The following is a 21,654-nucleotide window of genomic DNA, read 5'->3' as shown; positions in this document are numbered from 1 at the left end:
TACGCTAAAGTTTTTTATTGTTTTAAAAAGTAGAGTTGCGAGAAAGAATCAAACTTTAGCGCAAGGAGCGGGGTGTCGAGGAGGAAAAGCCCCTTTCATATACGGAGTAATTTCTGTTCATTTTAAGTTTTAATGTCGCTCCTTACTTTAATTTCAAAAAACTTGTTTTTTTTATTTAATCCACCATACAGAGCCGATTAAAAAGCCAAATAAATTAAACATATATCAATTTGCTGCAGATTCCAAATTAAGGTAATAGGATGCCGAAAAATGGTATAGGTTTGGTACATCAAGAATTCCTAATATAGATCCTAATAGCGATAGATTTTCTTCCATTTCTAGATAGTATTCTTTCTTTACATAGTTGTAAAGCAGTTATTTATTTATTATAATCGTATGTATTATAGATAAGTATTACCAATACTAGTCACTAGGACAAACATAATGCCTTTTTTCAGATTTTTTATTGCAATGTCAGTTGCTTTAAATACTTCTACTTTACCACTTTACGCAGCTTTTAATACTACTACTGCTACTAACAGCTTACGGCAGCACCAAGCAGCCTGAGGCCAACACAGCTACGCACGCTCCTCCTTCATCCCAATCTATTCAAAGCCTCCTTCTTTATACCCTCCAAGGAAGTCCCCATTTCCTTTCAATCTTTCTCTATGACGTCCTCCCACCCAAGACGAGGAACACCTGCTTTCCGTTTAGCCTTAGATGGTAGGTCAAAAAGGACAATCTTCGGCAATCTGTTATACTTCGTCCGCACAATGTACCCTAACCATCTCAAACTTTCTTTCATTGTAGCCCAAGAATGAGGGATTGAAACACATTTTTCGTAGAGCCTACTGCTTGAAATACGGTCAGTCAGCTGGGTGCCCAGAACAATCCGTAGGTAATTTCTCTGGAAAACGCCAAGCAAATCGTTATCCGCTTTTCAGAGCAGCCATGCTTCAGAGCCATATTTGATCACTGTCATCACTATAGCTTCTAATATTCTAATCTCAGTTGGCACACTTTTCTCTTTTTTTTTTACCGTGAAAAAGCACCCTGCGCCTTAGCTATTCTACTTTAACATCTCCACTGCTCCCACCATCTTTACTAATAATACTACCATAGTAAGTGAAGCTCCCCACCATGATTAATCTTTTTCTTACTCAACATCACCTTTTTATCTTCACTTATTCCTAGTCTCAGTGACTTAGTCTTCTTAACATTTATTTTTAAACCTATTCTAGCACCCTAAACCCGCAAAACCTCTAAAAGTTCATTCCTTTTGCTCACACTTTCATCAAGGATAATTAAATTATCAGCATAATCTAAGTCCAGGAGAGTTTTTCCTCCCCATTTGATTCCGTGGTCTCTCATTGCCTTTCATGTGCTGTTTAAAATAGTAAGTCCATCAAAATGATCTATATAAACGGGGATAGAGCACAACCCTGCTTAACTCTTGATTTAATACAAAACCAGCTGCTAACCTCATTTCCTACCTTAACTGAAGCAGTGTTATTCTCGTATATAACACTAATCACTTTGATGTATTTTTTTGGTATTCAATACAGTGATAAGACTTTTAATACTAAACACAAAAATGTGATCAGATTTGTTTTAGCGGTACCTAAATCTTTCCAAAAAATTATTTCTGTCTAAAATAACCGGAAAAATAAAAACGCAGCAATAAAAAAGTGAAGCAAAAAAGAAATTTCGCTTTCATTTTTGTATCAGTGCTTAAAATAAAATGGAAAATTTTCGTAACAATGGGTTTTTTTTACAAGCCTAAAACACAAGAGCAGGCAAACAGTGAATTCTAAAATATATTCAAATAAAAACTTGGGGCGATTCACATAGTTTGATTACAGTTGACTACATTTAGTAAAACACTGTTTGATCTTGTTCCTCAGATTTAATGAGTGATTCTAATTTTCAGCACCTAACTTTATAATAATTATTATTTTTTTAGACTTGAAGGATTATTCGAAGGTTTAGTACATGGTTATTCTATACATTTTTATTACCAAAAATGTCGATTATGTTAAGTTCTTTTTTTTCATTTCTAGTTACAACACACTTATATTCTTCTTTAGTAACTACTCTTTCAATCATTGACGATTAATCGCAGCACGACGTCACGTATGGTTGACAAACTGCGCATGAGTCTAGGCCCCATATCCAGTCGTTCAGCACTTAGTTCCCTTCCATGAAATTTTAAATATACTTTGATCTTTTTCTTACAACATCCTCAAACCCTCTTCAAGGACGTCATACTTCCAGTTTGAACCCAAATGGATTACCAAAAAACGTAATTTTCAGAAACTTATTATGCTTCAAGGTTCAATCGGGTGTAACTAAAAAAAAAAGGAAATAACTAAACTTAAAATACACTCCTCTGTGACAAAACTCACGTTGAGACCCATAAACACAAATGATTCTTCACTCACGCAGTACGGCTCCCACTTCACTCTTCGACCCAACCACACGCCTCCTCATTATACATGTTTTTTAAGTCTTAACCATAGGGTTCCTCCCTCCCTCCCCGGACGCACAACCACCTCACCTAAATAAATTACAAAATCTAAACTTCATCAAATTTAATTTATCTTTCTTTTTTTATCTTTCACTTATTGACCTTTAACTAAATATTTATTTAAATTATTTTTGAAAGACCCGAGGGAGCTCCTACATCTCAGCTAATTTGAAAGCATGTTCTACACTTTTGCAGAGGCTACATCCGGGGAAAAATCTGAACGTACTGTTGAAGTTCGTCTCACTTGAAGATCAAAGGCAGAGCGGGTGTTTCGATTATGTTGTTCAGATATCAACCGAAACAGATTATGGAAGGGAAATGGAAGTAGACCAGATACAAATTTAAAAACAAAAACTGAGCACGACAGACGGTAAAGGGAACAAAGGGACAGATAGTCGTCTACATTTCCATTAATTTTCAATGCACGGTTGTGTTATTGATCTCATAACGTGCTTCTCATAAGCGTGCTTCAATGCACGTTTGTACTTCATCTGTTAACCTTGACCTAACCATCTCAATCATTCGTTCATAATGGCAAAAGATATTGAAATTCAATTATTGTTAAAAACAGGGCTATTAAAATAGCTACCCTACCTAAACCTATCCTCATAGATTATCACTAGAAAACAATGACAAGTCTTTACCAGCCTTTTGAAGTAATCAGGTTCAAGTGCCACACCTCTTGTTAAAAATGCAATCTATGCAAGTTAAGCTATAGCCTACATTTGATCGAACTCCTCATTACCTAACATCACTTCTTCATCCTTATTCCTAATCTAAGCAACTCAGTCTTTTTCTTCTTTTTTTAAATATAACACCTTTTTCTTCTCTTTTTTTAAATATAACACCTTTTTTCTTTTTCTTTTAATACATCACATTTCATTACAGTCTACTCTCACTGGTCCTTGCGTTATTGGGTAGCCACAACAATCCCCAAAAAAATTCCTAAAAATCAAATATTTCATAATCCAGGCGAATCACATCCCCCTCAACATATAAAATAAATTCGACTAAATTAAAATAAATTTCAAACAATCATTCAAAAAACGACTTCAAATTCAAACTCTATATAATCTAAAAATTCATACAAAATCTGATAATATTTCTACGTTCCCTAAAAATATATTCAATCTTAAATCCCATATAAAAATTCTAATCAAATATCGAATTCTTAATTCAAAAACTTCATATAAAATTTGAAATTTTTAACTTAAAATTGACATATCAAAAATTTGCCTTTAAATAAAAAAATACTCAGTCTTCTTAGCATTAGTTTTCAAGCCTATTTTGGACCCTGGGCCCTAAAGACATATTTAAATTCATTCCTTTCATAATCTTCTTTCTAAGACACTCAAAACATATGCACGTGGCAAATGCAAGTTCTGGGGACTTCTGCCTTCCCATTTGACACCCCGTTCTCCTATAACCTTTATTGTGTATTTTGGACTAAGTCCATCAAAAAAATCCCCATAAACGAGGACCATGTAGTAGCCTTGTGATTTAATATGGTATGCAGCAAAAGGATAGTATCTTCACTTAAGCTTTTCTATTAGTTGGGTCAAATGCCTATACACCGTATATAAAATTTAAAACTAAAGGGGGTCTAATATTCCAGACAGTAACCGTGATCAAAGACCATTGAGATGTTGAGTAATACAATTCAGCCGAACTTTGAAAATACAGAAAAATATTAGAAAACATTAAATTACACTATTTTTCTCGTTATCTTTCCGTTCTCTTTCACTTTATTATGTATTACATTGGCTCAGTTTCAGGATCTTTACCCGGATATAGGAGGCAAAGCTCTTTTTTTGAATATACAAAAAAAGATATTTTAAAAAATATAAACGATTGCGTGAGGATGTTAAATTTTCTCGTTGAAAAGCAGCAAACCTCAATACATATGTCTAATGAAAAATCTGCGACTGCTGCTCTTGTTACAATATCGAACACACTATATATTCGATCGAAGGTAGTGAGGTACGAATATGCCGGCATTATCAGGATGGACCATGACTATGACGTTTCACAAATACCTATTCTTGTTAGCAGTGTGAACAGAGCAACCAGATTCGGTAATACGTCCGTAGTCCAGTTAAAATTCAAGTCGAAAGATGGATTAGATTGTGCCGTTAGACACGGAATCAAGATTGAAAATGGTTCACTTTAAGTTATGTCGCCGATGGAGAAGCTGATCCAATGTCACAATTGTCAAGGCTTTGGTCATTTTGCTAGAGATTGTTCTAATCCAACTAAATGCAAGAAATGTGCCACTAATCATAGCAACCGTGACAGGAGCTTGTCAAGCGCAGTTCTTTACCTGTCCCAGGTGCCAGTCATCGAAGCGACAGTCTGTCGTGCTCAGAGGCTAAGAAACACCTACCTATTCGAGGGCCTGATGTTAGAAATGAAACTAAGAGTCGTGCGTCTTAATATGGGCTATAGTCCTAATGAAATAGTTTCTGAATTTTTTCAGAATATTAATGGCGCTGGGGAAAAATTAGGAAGGAGAACCTCCTATTTAAGAATGATATTGTCCGTTTTGCAAAACACTTGCTCAACTTGGATAATTTTCGGATGCTAGAAGTTTCGTCTGACCATTTATTTTTTATTAGACATGCTACAACTACTATTGGCCATCCAACTGGTGGCTTATTACTTTTTGTAAATAAGAAGTTTAGATGTAGTTGTCTTGAATCTAAAGATCTTTACCTCGCAGTTGATTTAGACAATATGCGTCAGCTTGTGCGTCCGTATCAAAATCACTGCATAAAAAGTCACCATTTACATTCAAAATTTGTATGAATTTGTTTATTCCACAAATCAGTCAACAGTCCCAGTGGTTTTGGAAGATGCATAGGGATAATATTGATATGCCAGCATATCAAAGTGTTTTGGATTCTATGCTGTCTAAATTCAAAATTCCTTTTCACCTTCTTTCTACAACGCTGAAGGGCAGCAGTCTTTATTTAGATCGCTATCTTACTGAGATTGCCCATCCGAGAGAATTAGGGTTGGTACACGGAAAAAGGTCTGTAGCTGACTCAGAACTACGACTTACAAGCTTTGGTTAAGCTCTGGGTGGATTGTGATCGTCCCAGGTCTTTTTTAATTTTTAGTACCCTTAAATCGACTTAAAAAGAGTTACGGAAAGCTGTATTACTCTTCAAGAGAAGGCAAGCATCTTTTCTGTCTCGTGATTTCGAAACCATCACCCTGAAGCAAATTATCAAAGTTCACTTCATCGTCTTTTTCACGTTCTAACCCTATTGATGTAACTTCCTGAGAGAAACGCTTCTTTTCTTTATTATCTGATAGCCCTCTACAACTGGACACCACATTTCGGCAGATTCTCTTTCACTGTTTTTCTCAACTAGATCATAACCGAAATCTTTTTTCTATCACGCCATCGTCAGTTCTTACACTAATTCGTCTCATTAAAAAGGCAAAGCTCCTGGTTCTGACAGACTCAACCTGAACATTTGATTTATGATTCCACAAAACTAATCCAGCATGTGGCATTACTTTTCGAAGCTTGTATTGCGCAGCAATTCGTACCGACTGCACTACGTGAGGGCTTTGTGACGTGTGTCCAAAAAAAAGAATAAGGACCCTCAATCTTCTGACTCTTATCGCCCAACTGCAGTTTGTTTGGATATTGGAAAATTATTTAAAAAAAAATCTTCTTTTAAAAATTTCGCATAAGTATGATCATGGAGATCAACAGTCTAGTTTTCGTGCGGTTCTTGGTGTTGGGAATAAACATGCAATTTTCTCTTCTGTTTTAGAGAGGTATGAAAAGATGAAGGAACCTTTATATGTTTGTGCCATAGATATTTCTAAAGCATTTAATTCGATCCTACACTCCCGAGCTATTTTAGAAATTTTGAGGAGTGGGGTAAACCCATTCTTTTGTGCCTCCATTTGGTAATGGTATCAAAACTCTTCTTTAGGAGTCCAAGTCGAAAATATTTATAGCAACCGAATCTATGTGCGTCGCGGAGCAAAACAGGACTCAATGTGAAGTCCTGCAATATTTAGCAATGCCATCGGCTGTGCAGCCCACAGAATACCGCATTTTCTTATCGAGCCATCTATTGACACAAGTCACCTTTCGTATGCAGATGACAACTTTCTATTGTATGGTAATTTGCAACCACTGCAGCTGCTGTGAGCAGCCTTTATGCCAGGTTGTCTGACATCGGGCTGTCAATCTTTTCTACTAAAGCTAAATTTCTCGGTTTTGATTGTCATCACCTTCCCAATTCAAAAACTCAGGTTGGCCCTGATACAACTTTTGCCAGTGCGTCTCTCAAGTACATTGGACTTGCATTCAGGACCTCGATTCGAGCAACAAGGTCACTAACAGTAAATGTTGAGAGAGAAATTGAAAAAGTCCTATGGATGTTTCTCTTAAGTTAAAGGTCAATTTAACAAAAAAAAAAAAACACTTGGTTGGCTTTACAACTCACTTTTTACTCCCCATGTCTTTTTTTCTGGTGCCATTATGGAAGTTTTTTAATCCGTCAGATCGTCAACAAATTCGGTTTGTCTTTTTTAAATTTTGTAAGTATTTTCTTCGTGTTCCTATTTGGTCCCGTAACAGTTATATCTCCAAACGTTACAGAGTTTTTGAGATATGTGATCAGATGGATGTTTTAGAAGGTAGATTCAGACAACAATCTGAGTAAGTCGTAGATTTCCCGTTGAGGGGGGGGGGTATTAGTCGTATGTGAGTTATTCTTAGTGTATTTTTTAGTATTTGTTATTGTAAGTGTTTTTATTATGTATATTTCTTTCCCATACTTCTCTAAGTGCATTTCTGTATGTCTAAACATGTTCAAATAAATTATTGTTATTATTATTATAGTGAACGAACATTTCTGTTTGTTTTTGTCATTAAAAATACGTAAACATTAAATATTTCTAAGGTATGCTAAAAAAACGGTTTTACACCACTCTGAAAAATCTCCCCTTTTTTCTGTATATATTTTGCAGTTACCGTACCTTAGAAGGGGACTTGCCCGCTCACCAGAGACACCCACGAGATTCCCACTCATTAGATACAAATTCTTAATGGGAAACTGCTTAAACGATTTTCGAAATGGTTTACATCTTCATTAGAAATTAGGATGATGCAAACAGACCATCCTTAGAGTTAATGATTTACCATACTGGACTTAAATCACTGAATTTATAACAAAAAAAAGACGAGAATTTAATCCTTTTCAGTGTTGATACTAAGGATTTAGATACGCAAACAGAAAATAAAAGAAGAAAAAAGAAAACGAAAATACCTTGTTGATTGTTTTTTGAATGAATTTATTGTTTAAATCTGCGAGTAATTTCATGTGGCTTTCAGACATGGCAGCTTTCAGTAGAATTAATTTTTGCTTTATATATTGCTGCTTATTCCAAATGCCATCTTTAGCCTCTCTTTCAAGACACTGTAACCTGAACAAGAAAAAATTCCATATAAATTTTGACAAATCACACAATATCTTGAGGGTATGCAATTAAGTAAGTGTTTAGCGTTTGCTAAAGAAATAATATTATATGAATACTATACGCTCTGAATCCAAAAGGATAAATTAAATGTGTACTCTCAAAAAGTAGTGTAGAGGCACTCCATGTTGAGAAATTGGGTCGAGGAAACAGAGAACTAGGTTCTTTTTCTAATCCTTGGAGTGGAACTCTTATTCCAAGGTCGGATGGGACAACTTGACCTTTTTTACAGCAACCATACTTTCATTTATCATTGTGGCTACAACAGAACCATCCTATGCTACTACAATAAAAGGCCTAGGTTCAATCCCATGGCTGAGCGACAGGTTTGTTACCTTTCCCATAAAAAAGATCTGGCAGCTGACAATATGCACCTTCAATGGCTCTGGGGGATTTTTTTTTTAACAATACCAACTTACAACAAGTCGGGTTTAAAAAAATTATATGGTTTGGTTGAGTTAGCATTTTTCAGTACAAATTTCATCATGATATTTTTTCTTGATTTGATATATCCCGTAGTTAATGACAACATTTTTGTATGACATTAAAACTAGAAACAAAAATATTTCTTTGAAGATGTTTTCCAGAGAAACTGTTTACGGTTTTTTTTTTATTCCAAACAGTAGGCTGCACGAAAAGTGTGGTTCCATTTCGTTTTCAGTGGCAGTAATGAGAGAAAGGTTGAGAGGGTTAGGGCAAGTTCTGCAAATGAAGGATGAAAGATTGCCAAAATTGTCCTTTTCGGTCAACCACCAAGGACTAAACAGAAAGCAGGTTGTCCTCGGTTGAGGTGGGGGGGGGGATGTTGTAAGGAAAGATTTAAAGGAAATGGAAATTTCCTGGAGGTGTAAAGAGGGAGGCTTTGAATAAATTGGGATGAAGGAGAAGCGTTCATAGCTGTATTGGCCTCAGACAGCTTGGTGATGTGGTGAGTTATTAGTAGTATTAGCAGTAGTAGAAGTAGATTGAAAAAGCAGTGAGCTTCAAGAAGAAGAAGAAAATGATCGGATTACTAAAAATACAGCATTAATGATGGGCCAACAAGAAGAAAATGAAATATTTTCATTTAGAAGTCTAAACGAACATTGATTAGAGTAAAATCACGGTGGATCTCTAACCCCAATTCTAACCAAGGCAGCTAGCGATGGCACGCCAAGTCCCTTGTGCAAGTTGTACAAGAATTCTCCAAAAACTATAATGCGCCAGTGACTGCAGCATGGATGACAAAATGTATTACCATGTGACGCTTCAAAGAAAAAACCTACACCAATCAGCTTTCACGCAATAGTGCTAAATTGAATGTCATTCACTATCTACCTGAAAGATCCAGAACTTCAATCAGCAAATTGCCAGTTTACAGACCACCTACTGTGAGATAAGAATTCTAGAATTTGCTAACCTCAGTTGGAACTTTTCCAAATGAAAAACTCACGGAAACTAAGACAAGTAATACCACCTAATGTGCATGGTATACAAATGCAATTCTGATTCTCAAGTCAAGGAAGAACTTGGTTGTTATTTTGCATGCTAAGCTCATCTTCAACCGCAATACTGAAAGAATTATAAACGGAGTGGTAAAACACCTGAGACAGTATTTTGCCAAATATCAAAACATTTGGTTTGACTTCCAGCGTCAAACCCAAAGTACAATTTACTTCCAAAAGGCCTAAACTTAGAGCCAGTTAAAGTAGTCACACAGTTCAGAGCATCTACTTGATAACTGCCATCAACCAATTTGAGACATTACAGAACACATCACTTCAATTTGCATTTGTATCCAGACGTCATGCCAACACCTAGTTTTTCCATAAAGAGCAAAGTAAAGAGCACACAACAATTAGCAATGAAGTCATAATAAGTCAAACTTAAAAAAAAAACTAGAATTACAACAAACAGTTGAGGAAAAGATCAAACCTTTCACTAAGGAAATTATGGTAACCATAATAAATGATTTTACAAATTGCTGCGTGGTTGGAATGGTTATTTTGACTCAAAAGATTTTGATTCAACTTACCAGAGAGCAAAAACAAATGAAGATTCGTCAAGCACTTGCAAATTGAACACTAGCATGCAGTTTCTCCTCAATTATGGTGAATAATCCATAAGTTACTTTAATTTACCATGCTCGGAAACCATTCTTATAATTCTTATAAATTTCAAGGATTAGAATTATTATTGTAAGTTATGGAAAAAATAGCTTAAAGATGGAACAGCCATCAAGTAAAAAAAAAAAAAAAAAAAAAAAAAAATTTGAACTGTTTATATTGTTATTGTGATACTGAGGGATTAAGTCGATCAAACTTCCAAAAATTGTTTTCTTATATATCAAAGTATTTGAAACAACTATTTAGTTACTATTGTCTCATCTGCAATAAAGTTTAATCAATATTTTTTTCTTTTAAAATTCATTTCTTTTATGTTTATGTGGAATAAACGGCTGAATAAATCCCTTTATTTACAGACTCGCAGATTCAGAGAATTACTTTGGCAAGTAGAAAAGACTAGGTCTAATACAAAAACACTTATTTTGATTTTTAACATTTTATTTTAATAATAATTTAGAAAATATTCGAATCAAATGAACTCAAAATAAAAATTACCAATGAAAAATCGTGTTCTTCTGAAGTAGCAAAGTTAAATTGATAATCCAAATATGTTTATTCTGAGGAATCATTTTTTTCTTGCCTGTAAGCTTGATATGTGTTTTAATTATTGTTTTGCCATCCTTCTTCTTAAAAAAAGAAACATATAGGATCTCTTTTTAGCTTAAAACCTTTCAATTTTTATTTCTTAGTTTCTTTCCTTTATTTTCCAGGAATAAAGACTTGGTGACATGGAAATTCATTTTTTCCCCAATAACTAAGGATTATAAATACTATATAGAAGCATCACTCCTTGAGAAGCCAAAGCACACTGTTTGAAATAAATGTTATTTTAAAGGGGGAAGAGGTAAAGTCTACACAACCACCCCAGAACGATAACCTATCTTAGCTAATAAGAACAATAGTTTGCCTTACTATAAACAAGTTGACAAATGGAGTACTCACTTTTCATCCATCATTGTTTCCATACAAGGAGCTATGGTCCCCTGAATTATGAGATGCCTTATAAGTATATATACTAGTAATGGTCAACTGGCTCTGACATAGAAAACTACACCTAAAAAAAGAAGAAATAGGAAAGAAATTTAAAAACATTTTTGGCATTTTTGTTGTGCATGTTTCAAGCCTCTTAAGATTTGTTGAAGTCTAAAAAAAAGAAAAAAAAAAGTCTATATATTATTTCAATGCCAACGACTGAAGAGTCAACATAGTAGCATTTACTTAGTAAAGAGTGAATTGTCTCCTATGCATAATTTACTTATTCTTGGTCACTACTTTTTTGGACAGTAAAAACTTGGGAGGTGGTATACTTTGGATCAGAAACTGAAAGTGCTAAGATTCTTTCAAAGGTAAAGAGTGATTGAAGAAAAAAAATGATGACTACAAAAAGAGGGGGAAGTGTGCAACTTAAGCAGCTTCAAGAGCAAGGGCCCAAAATTATTCAAGCACCCATCGTTCGCAAATACAATTCTTTGGGGGAAATGTGTATGTTGAACCATTTAAAACCAAAATCATACAAAGTAGTTGAATATGCATGTTATGTGGTTAAAATTGGGCCCATGGCACCTCAAAATATCTTGTTCCTCCATCACCAGGTTTTAGCAGAAAGGTAGGATTTTCCCACCTTATTTAACCCTGAGCCATGCAAAGATTTTTGTTCTAAAATATAACAGTTCAAAATAGGGAAGAAACCTTTTAATTGACAGTGAGACAAATATAAATTTTTTAACTGGATATTTCGAACGCACATACAGCTTCCATCATCAGCAGCTTCATGCACACTGTATATGTTTTCGAAATAACCAGTGAAAAAAAAATTATATTTGTTTCACTGTCAAGTAAAAAGGTTCCATACCTAATTTAAACTGTTATATTTTCGTTATGGAAACGCAGTGTGGTCTTCAAAGTTACTTAAGTAGATTTTTGTTTTAAGTGCAAAAATAAGCAAATTTAACCTCAAGGACTAGCTTGGTTAAAAAAAAAAAAACTCAGTACAAAAACAAGTTTAGTCCTGATTTGAGAAAAACAAGGTAGCCTTGATTTGGCACTAAAACAGGCGAAATTCTAAAAGAGGGGTTTCTTTTGTCTAGAAAATGGTTGAATTTACAAAATTAAATTTTTGGGAATGAACCAGGGCTCTAAATTAAGTTCACAAGGAAGTTAAGACATTATTTGTAATATACTTCTTAACATTATAATTTTGTCTTCCTACACCAACACACTGCCCAGCACTTCTAATAACATACAATGTTTTTACAAAACAGCAGACTAGCAACACCAATTTACCACCTAGCAGAGAATTTAAAAGAGCATATTTAAGCCTCAAGAAAGGATGTGTGTGGCATAAACAATTTATAAATATAAATATGTTTTTTTCTCACTTGTCATAGCACCTATGTGTGTATACATATTTTACAGTATTTCTGATTTGCTTGTTTTGTGATAATTTTGATAAAATGACAGTATGTTTGCTTGCCGGTTTTATGTGTATGATTGGTCTTAAACGTATTTTTTATGTTTGTCAGTTTTTCATTTTGACATCAAACACGAATTTGGACCATTTGGGCTTATGATAGCTATTTTTCGAAATGAATCTTTATCTCTATACGTTTAGCATAAAAGGCAACTTTAATTGATGATATTTGTTTAATTATTTATTTATTTATTATTATTACGAATAGCGGTAAGCATAAATGCTTGTCGCTAAAACACAAAAACACAAAATCATAATACTAATCTAAAGTAAATTGGCGACAAAACTAAACAGCAAAAACTTCTAAATAAAACGACATTACACAACAAAAGCGTCTAAATAAAAAGGCGTATTTACTAATGCACTCTTAAAATTTCGAACACTCTCTGCCTCGACAACCTCCAAAGGCAAACCATTCCATGGTCCGGCAACCCTACTAACAAAAGATAATTGACCGATATTTTTCAGTGGTTTTGGGGGATATAATTTATAATCATGCTGACGAGTAGAGTGATAATGGCTAAATTTAAAAAATAAATTTGGATCAACATCATCCACTCCTTTAATTATACGAAACACATTTACAAGGTCATTGCGACGTCTACGAAACTTCAACGACGGGAGTTGAAGCCTAGAAAGTCTCTGCGGATAAAAAAAGGCGCTGAAGGTATGGGACCAATCTAGTGGCCCTTCTCTGAACCTTTTCTATCCTATGCTCATCCGTTAGACTTAATGGAAACCAAACAGAAGTATTATACTCAAGAAGAGGGCGGACCATTGATTTGTATAGTAGTAAGAAATTACGAAGGTTAAACCTACTAAAGCTTCTCCTTATAGACGATAAACGATAATTCGCATTCTTTACAATTTCCGAAACATGCTTATCAAATTTCAATTGGGTATCAAAGTAGACACCAAGGTCACGCACTATTTCGTTAGAAGGGATTCGTATGCCAGACAGCTGGTAAGTATGCACAGGTGGGAGTTTACGAGCATAGTGTAGAACAACACACTTAGAAGGGTTTATGAACATGGAATTAGATTCGCACCAATAAGTTAGAGAGTCAAGATCCTCCTGTAAAAGTTGCACATCGTTTTGGTCTCGTACTGGTAGATAAAGTTTTACATCATCCGCGAACATCTTGACAGTAGAATGCTGAACAGAGGAAGGCAGATCATTAATAAATAAACAAAATAAAATTGGACCCAGGCAGCTACCCTGGGGGACTCCGCTTAACACATCAATTGAGGATGACATAGCTCCGCAATTGTTTTTTTACCCAATTTATAAGCTGCACATTTTTTAAGAAGGGTGGGTATTGAGACTTTGTCGAATGCCTTCGAGAAGTCGAGGTAAATGCAGTCAAAGGGTATAGCTAAATCGGCAAAACGTTGAAAATCCAAAGTAACCTCAAGAAGCTGAGTATTACAAGACCTATTTTTTCGGAAACCATGCTGAGCAGGATTCCAAAGATTATTTCCGTCAAAATACTTTTGAACGCGTGAAACAATCAACTTTTCCATAACTCGGCAAAAAATAGACGTGATTGAAATTGACCGATAGTTTTTAAAATCTGACCTGGAGCCACTTTTGTGAAGCGGCTTTACCAAGGCCTTCTTCCACCCTGACGGACACAGTCCATGCGCCAAAGATAAGTTAAATATATAGGTAAGTGGTTCTGCAATTTCATGAGCAATTTGTCTTATCATTATGTTCGGGAAACCGTCTATATCCGGCGCTTTAGATGTATCCAATTTTATAAGAATAGTATAAACTTCAGTCAATGAGAAACCTAAATCATGAAATGAAACAAGAATGTCTGGCGACGCAATCGACTCTACTTGAGATGCAAAATTAGCTTCATTTGAATGAATTGGCTGTGTTTTAACAAAAACTGAAGAAAAAATTTGGTTAAAAATAAGAGCCTTCTCAGAATCACTATCAATCTTTTGGTGTGTATCCGGATGTGTGAACGTAGATATAGATGGTGCAAGGTTAGGTTTATTCCTATTTACATATTTCCAAAATATTTTAGGTGATACGGTGCTTGAGTGAATAATACGCGACTCAAGCTCTTCACGATTAGCCCTAAGAAGCCGAGTGACCTTGTTTCTCGCTAGTGAATACGCATGCCATTCACCTGAATCCTCTTGTAACTGAGTATCCAAATGCCCTTGTCTGACTACTTTACTATGTCGTGACTCAATATAAGACCGTCAAAGACTATTTTTTTCGCGTATTGCTTGGAGTATGTGTCTTGGAAGTTTAGGATTATTTCTGCGACCGGAAAAATTCTTCACCAAAGGAACAAATTTATCCCTACATTCCCTCAACACTTTTTTTACAAAATCAAACGCGGTGTCTGGAGAAACATGATTGTTTTTTAATTCATACATGATATTAATAGACGAAATAAATTGTCGCATTGATTCATAATCGGCTTTAGCATAATCATGCCGATAAAACTCAAAACCTCTCTGTTGAGCATCAATATTCATGTAAATATCTAACACAACATGATCACTTTTACCTAAAGGCGGACGGAAATCTACACTCAAAATATCATCGATTGACTTGGTAATAACCAGATCTAAAATCGATGGAATAGCATCATTCCTGGCTCGAGTTGGCCTAACAATATGTTAGTATAAGTACAGATCATCCAATCTATCTAAAACTTGCTGCTCATACGATGAGGTGGACAAACTCGTACTATGCGCACTCCAATCTATCAAAAGTATATTGAAGTCACCTAGAATAAGGAACTTTGAACTACGACCAACAAGACGAGAAATACACGCTAGAATATTGGCATTATTAACTGGACTTGATGAATTCACAGTAGGGCTACGATAAAAAGCTGCAATACACATGTAAGTACTATGATAAGGCAATTTAACATCAACCAAAAGGCACTCCGACACTGAGTCTACTAACGAATCAACAACAACAGAAAACTTAATAGAACAATGAATATAAATACAAATCCCTCTTTTAGCTGAATTATTAGATACTAAATTATATTGTGGTAGCGGCTGAAAATAAATAGACGGGTCACTGAAATGTTTAGGTAAAACTTCGGTAACAACAACTAAATGCGGTTTACGTTGCTTTATTAGCTCACTAAACTCTTCCCATTTAGATGACAGGCAGTCTGCATTTGTATATGTCACCAAAAATTTGTCACTCAGACACACTTCAAATTTTTTAGGGAGTCACTCTTCGATGCTCGCGTAGCTATTTGGGGTTTCACGAAAAGAGTTATTATTCACGAGGGTTAGTCCGTTTTTGCTACGTTTTATTTTCCAGTTAGTTTCGCCAGCGTCCAATTTCGATTTCAGCTCCTGTTTCAGGGCATCGTACTTCTTTTTTTCCAACAGTTCAATCGTAGTAAGATCATGAGAGACTTTGAACAAGGGGTAAGTAGCTTTGATACTAACAGTCTCGGACATCAGAAAGAAACAAGCTGTATCACGTTCTACCGGTGTCTTAAACATCAACTTAATAGGCCTGATCTTACCAGGCGTATGTTTACCAAGTCTAACTGAATAGCTACATTTCGCAGGGCAAAGTACTTGAAAAATTTGAAGATTTTTGGATTACACTTAGATAAGAAAAGAAAACAGCGTTGCCAATTTTCTATTCAGGAAAATTGCAAACAGCGTTGCCAAATTATAATGGATGAAATAATGTATTGATATGCCTGAACCAACACAATGCAGCCATTGGTGAAAAACTTAGAATCTTGGATCCCTACTTTTCTTTGAAAAATGTCTTTTTCCAAAAAGTATTATTAAAACTAATCCATTCCCCAAAATGTTCCCAAGATATTGGAAATATTCTATGCAACAGACATACATAGTGTCTTTTTATTTACTTCTGCTTCTGATAGTCTAAACTTGAGGTTCCCAAAAAAAGGGCAGAAACAAAACTCCCTGAGGGCTGAATAATATCACCCAAAACATTACAAATGATCTACAAACAATTACTAACAGCTTATCAGGAAACCAAGACTAAAGACAGCTGGCTTTATTATTATTTATAGTGCTCTACTGAAGTTGTATAAAATTCAGTAGTGTTCTTCTAAAGTATTCATAAGTGCAACAAATGTAGTCAATGAGTAATTACAAGTATTCTTTTTGTACTGATTGTAATTTGAAGCATTTAAACTTAGATTTTACTGCTTAAAGCAAACACATTGATAAGCTCTTACATTCTTGATGCATCGTGAAAAATTTTTATATTTCATTGCAATTGTCATTGTGTTTAGGTGTTTTAAAGCACTACCTTAAACCACACTTGCTAGTGATAGGATGAATCCTGTGTCTGCTAGCTTCAGTGATGGTGGTTCGTCCTCTGTGGGGTCCCAAGCAGTTGTCCATGGTTTATTGAGCCACTCCCTATCCACTGATGACTTGGAACACCTCCATGCTGGTAGATGTTACTGTTTCTTCACTGCGGGAATTCTACAAGCTGACAACTCTATTTTAAAAGAATTTGTTCCTTAGTCTGATATTTGCTTATTTCTGGAAAAGCTTATAAGGGTGACCACAGGTTCTCTTTGAATTGTCCAGTTGGAATCGGTTGGGAATGGTATATTCAGCATTTAGAAGCTTGCATGCTGTTATCACACCGCCTCGTTTGCGTCTGTACGTTAGAGATGGTATTCTGAGCTTTTAGAGATGGGATGGATATGAGACATTACAAAAGCCTTTAGTACATTATGTTACCCTCCTCTGGACTAATTCAATTGCTGCTTAGTCAGTCTTGTCGATTGGGCATGTAACATGGATTCCAAATTCTGGCCTTTGTCAAATTAGACTCTTATACAGCTTAGTAATAACGTTTGGAGATCTGCCAGTGAATGTTCTTTTGATTAAGCTAAGTGTGTGATTAGCTTTTGCAATAGCTGCTTTTGGATGAATATAGAAATTCAACTCGTATCAGGACACCAAGATCTCTCTCTGCATGGCTGCTGGAAATAGCTTTGCAAGACCCACTCTAAATCTTAAGTTTTGTCCCAGTTCTTTAAGAATGACCCTGAATCAGAAAGGCCGTAAAATAAATAGTTGAAATTACTAAAAATACTTTAGCATAAAGAGCGAGGTATTTATCTCCTCCTAAATACCTCGCTCTTTATGCTAAAGTATTTTTAGAACCCCTCATATGCTTAATAATCTCTGTTCGTTTTAAGTTTTAATGCTACTCCTTACTTTCAATTGAAAAAACTTTTTCATGTTTATTTTTTCATTGTTTTTTTTTTTATAGTAATGCTAGAAAATCCTGCGCCCTTTTCATTGAATTTCTCTTTTCCCATAACGTATTCCTCCAAGGAAAGATCCTCCCACATAGCCCCCTCTCCTCAACCCCACCTCCCAAACCAAAAAAAAACCTGATAACGTCTGTACACTTCCCAATAACCATTACTGTATGTCATGGGGGAAGAGAAATTCAATGAAAAGGGCGCGGGATTTTCTAGCATTACTATAAAAAAAAAACAAAGAAAAAATAAACACGAAAAAGTTTTTTCAACTGAAAGTAAGGGGTAGCATTAAAACTTAAAACGAACAGAGATTTTTACGCATATGAGGGGTTTTAAAAATACTTTAGCATAAAGAGCGAGGTATTTAGGAGGAGATAAATACCTTGCTCTCAATTCAAATGGTACTGAGTGCGCAGGTTTTTGATTAATGACAAAAGTTGAACTTCTATGTCAAGAGCAGTGGTCAAGGAGAGACTAGCCACCACCACATACAAAAAATTTCTTTCTGTTTTAAGCTCTAAAGTTGCACTGATAAATGCCTTAATGAGGATAGACATAAAAAGTTAGAGCTGGTCTGGTATTGCAAGATGGTTAGGGTCCCTTCTCAGTCATATGCTTGTTTCTCTGTCCCTGTCTCCAGAGGAGAAACCATGCTGGCATGGCTCTGGGTTGACCTTTCATGAGTTTGCCTAGCCAGGATCATGACTGTAAACAAAGCTGCAGGGTAACCTTGAGAAGTGGCAGCCCTTGAGCAAATTATAACCTACTACATGACACAACCCTATACTAGATTTAGATTAACGGATAATTCTTGCTGATATGCTTTGAAATAAACTGATGTGCATTGAGAAATGAATTAAGTTTTTCAGAATTTTTTGAAGTAGCTTTCAAAATTTCATACACGTTTCCTTCTGGAAAGGCAAGCTACTAAACTAATACCCAAATACGGTCCTAGTTTAAAGTTAGGTCTACACAGAAGGAACAATCATAAAACTCTGAAAACAACTTTAAAATATTGTGAAATACTTAACTATATCATTCAAAAAGTACTTCACTTTATTTTATCTTCTAATATACAAATAAATAGCTCAAATTAAATACTCCCTATATCATTTCTTGATCTTGTAAACGTTGCTTCTTTGCTGTTAAATCTATTTGGAAAAAAGAGTGTACAAGTGGCAAAATGCAAAGAAAATATAAGAATTAACGTACAGGTAGGCCTACTAAAAGGAAACAGTGTAAAATTCTGATATAGGTGATAAATTATGATATAAGTAAGTGTTTTAGGAATTTTTAAAGCTGTTTTCAGAATTTTATAGGATAGCATTCCTTGCTGAGTAAGTCTAACTGCACACTAATTCCAAAATACAGGCTATAACTTGAACTATTTCTTTTTTACATTAGAAGGGGTATAAATTTAAGCACTCTTGGGAATAATATAAGTATTTAAGGATTTTAGGAAGTTGTTTATTGATTCTCATAACATTTCATTATGAGTAGGTCAAACTGTAGACTAGTACTTCAAGCCTAATAAGCAGATACTTGTACACAGACTAGGGGTATATCCAGCCAAAATAAGCAGGGCAGGCTTGAATACATTTGCAAAAGTGTTGACAAGTAGGCCTATGCTTTGAGAGGCACATCATATTTGTTCATATTTTAGCCAGAAAATCAATTTGAAAAAAAGGAAGAGATTTAACCATTCTGATAAGTATAACTACAGATCTACCGTTCCAGAATTTGTGTAAGGGTATATGAACTACCATATAGTCCTTTCATCCCTTTGACTTCAGAATAGTATCTTAAAATGGTCAGCAATCCTTCTTCCTCTTCTGAAAAACAGAAACAGGAAATAAAAATTAACTTCTTTCAGCAAATAATAGGTTCTCACTATGAAAGCCACTGTTTCTAATGATGGGTTGTGTGAAGTTTGAGCTGCCTGTCCCCAACAATTTAAGACCAATAGGCTAGCCAGTACCAATATGGCTCTTCCTAGTCACTTTTGCTCTCATCAGCACAGTAGAACTCTTCTTCTTCTTGAGATGACCAAGCCATCTGGAGTCCACCTCAGTCAAATCAAAATAAGAAAAAAGTATTTTTGAAATCAAAAATACTTTTATATAGAGGTCTTTAGTGTTAGCTGGCAGGCTTGAGAGCAGCAACACATTAATGTCAGGCTGGAGGTATGCTTCCTTGAAGATTCTCCTAATGTTGCTTACTTCCTTCTGGATGCGTTGACATTCAAAAATCAGGTGGTTCAAAGATTCTGGAATAGAGTTGCAAAACCTGCAACTTGGATCAGCTCGTTTATACCAAGTAAACTCCTCTTTTCTCAGGATCAAAGGGGTTTCAATCTCTTTTTCATTGGCTTAAGTTTTTGAAAAGTTAATTCCTGTTATTTCAGTAGAACTTCAAGTCACATCAATTTTTTCCTAAATTTCAGAAATTGATTTATAAACCTTTACAAATTTTGGGATTGTTCAAACTTACCATATGAGGCTCAAAACGCTTATTTCTCATTTGAATAGTAGGTTTATTTTGCAAGGTTGCACTTTTGCAATGCATATTTTCAAAGGTTGATGTTCTTTGGAGGGAGAAGAAGTGGAGGTATGTGCTTCAAAACATCTTCCCACAAGATGGTTGGTGCTCTGGATTCATTCCTGAGAGTTTCATTCACCTAGCTCAACTACCTTTTTTATATATATATATATACACACACATATATATATATATATATATATATATATATATATATATATATATATATATATATATATATATATATATATATATATATATATATATATATATATTTCTTGTTCTTTTCTTTATTTTTAGCTTATTTTGTCCCTTTCTTTTTTTGAATTGTATTTGTTCAAGTTTAGTTTGACTGGTTTCTTCTTTTTCTTTTTAACTTTTTAATTACTTATTACAGTTTTTTATTGACTCATAATTTGATTATTCATTATGATTTTCATTTTTTGTAGTTTTTCTTTGCTTTGTTAGTGTAACCATGTATTTTGTCGACTCCGAAGTCTAAATTTGGCCCTTTGAGGGCTTGTGATAGAGATCTTTTTGGAATAAATATCTTATCCTATCCTATCTGCCATTTTCCTTGCTTATACCAGTGCTGTGAGTTTTAGGGATCTAAGAAGCTCTGCAAGAGTACAAGTTTGGTGGCTAGGCGGTGAAGATTCTTCAGTGCCTTAGAATTCATTTTATTTATGTATTTATTTATTAATACCAAATACGGTAAGCTTTCAAGCTTGTCGCAATAAATATAATAAATAGAAGTTATGACAACATAATACATAATACAACTGACAACATAGTACACACATATAAATCAATGAAAATAACGACTACAACAAATACTGACAAATAATACTATACATTATTTAAAAATGATTTACTTTGAAAATTTGTTTCTGCTAGTCTTGTTTTGAATTTATTTATGTCATCTGTTAGAAATGTTTCAGGTGAAAGATCATTCCATGGCTTCCACACCCTGCTGTAAAATGAATGTTGGCCTATTTTCCTTTTTGAAAGTGAGGGGTACAATTTATGTGGGTGATAAAGGGGTCCTGTTAGTGTCATTAAATGTGAAGAACTGTGATGTACTTATATTATCAATGCCTTTGATTATACGGAATGTGTTAATAATGTCTGCCCTATCCCTTCGGAATTGAAGACTTGACAATCCTAGCCTGTGCAGTATATTTTCATACGGCAAATGTTTCAAATAAGGTACAAGCTTAGTTGCTCTTTGCTGTATTTTTTCAA

General features: G+C 34.8%; 1 protein-coding gene across 5 annotated transcripts in view; it reads right to left on the bottom strand.

Annotated features, from left to right (window-relative positions):
* Positions 1-21,654, bottom strand: part of LOC136042294 (uncharacterized) — a 46,239-nt gene that overhangs the window by 15,866 nt on the left and 8,719 nt on the right. For 4 of the 5 annotated variants that reach the window (XM_065727264.1, XM_065727244.1, XM_065727254.1 and 1 more), the window contains exons 2-3: positions 11,080-11,191; positions 7,825-7,981 (exon numbers count right to left, since the gene is read on the bottom strand). In XM_065727264.1, the coding sequence (XP_065583336.1) occupies positions 7,825-7,981; positions 11,080-11,102 (180 nt within the window). In that variant the 5' untranslated portion in view covers positions 11,103-11,191. Of the gene's footprint in view, positions 1-7,824; positions 7,982-11,079; positions 11,192-19,762; positions 19,890-21,654 lie in introns of those variants that run through there. The other variant, XM_065727251.1, reaches the window with a different exon arrangement.

This window comes from Artemia franciscana, chromosome 2 (genome assembly GCF_032884065.1).
Source record: "Artemia franciscana chromosome 2, ASM3288406v1, whole genome shotgun sequence".
NCBI lineage: Eukaryota > Metazoa > Arthropoda > Branchiopoda > Anostraca > Artemiidae > Artemia > Artemia franciscana.
The sequence above is the reverse complement of the archived record's forward strand: the minus strand, read 5'-3'. Positions and strand labels throughout refer to the sequence as shown.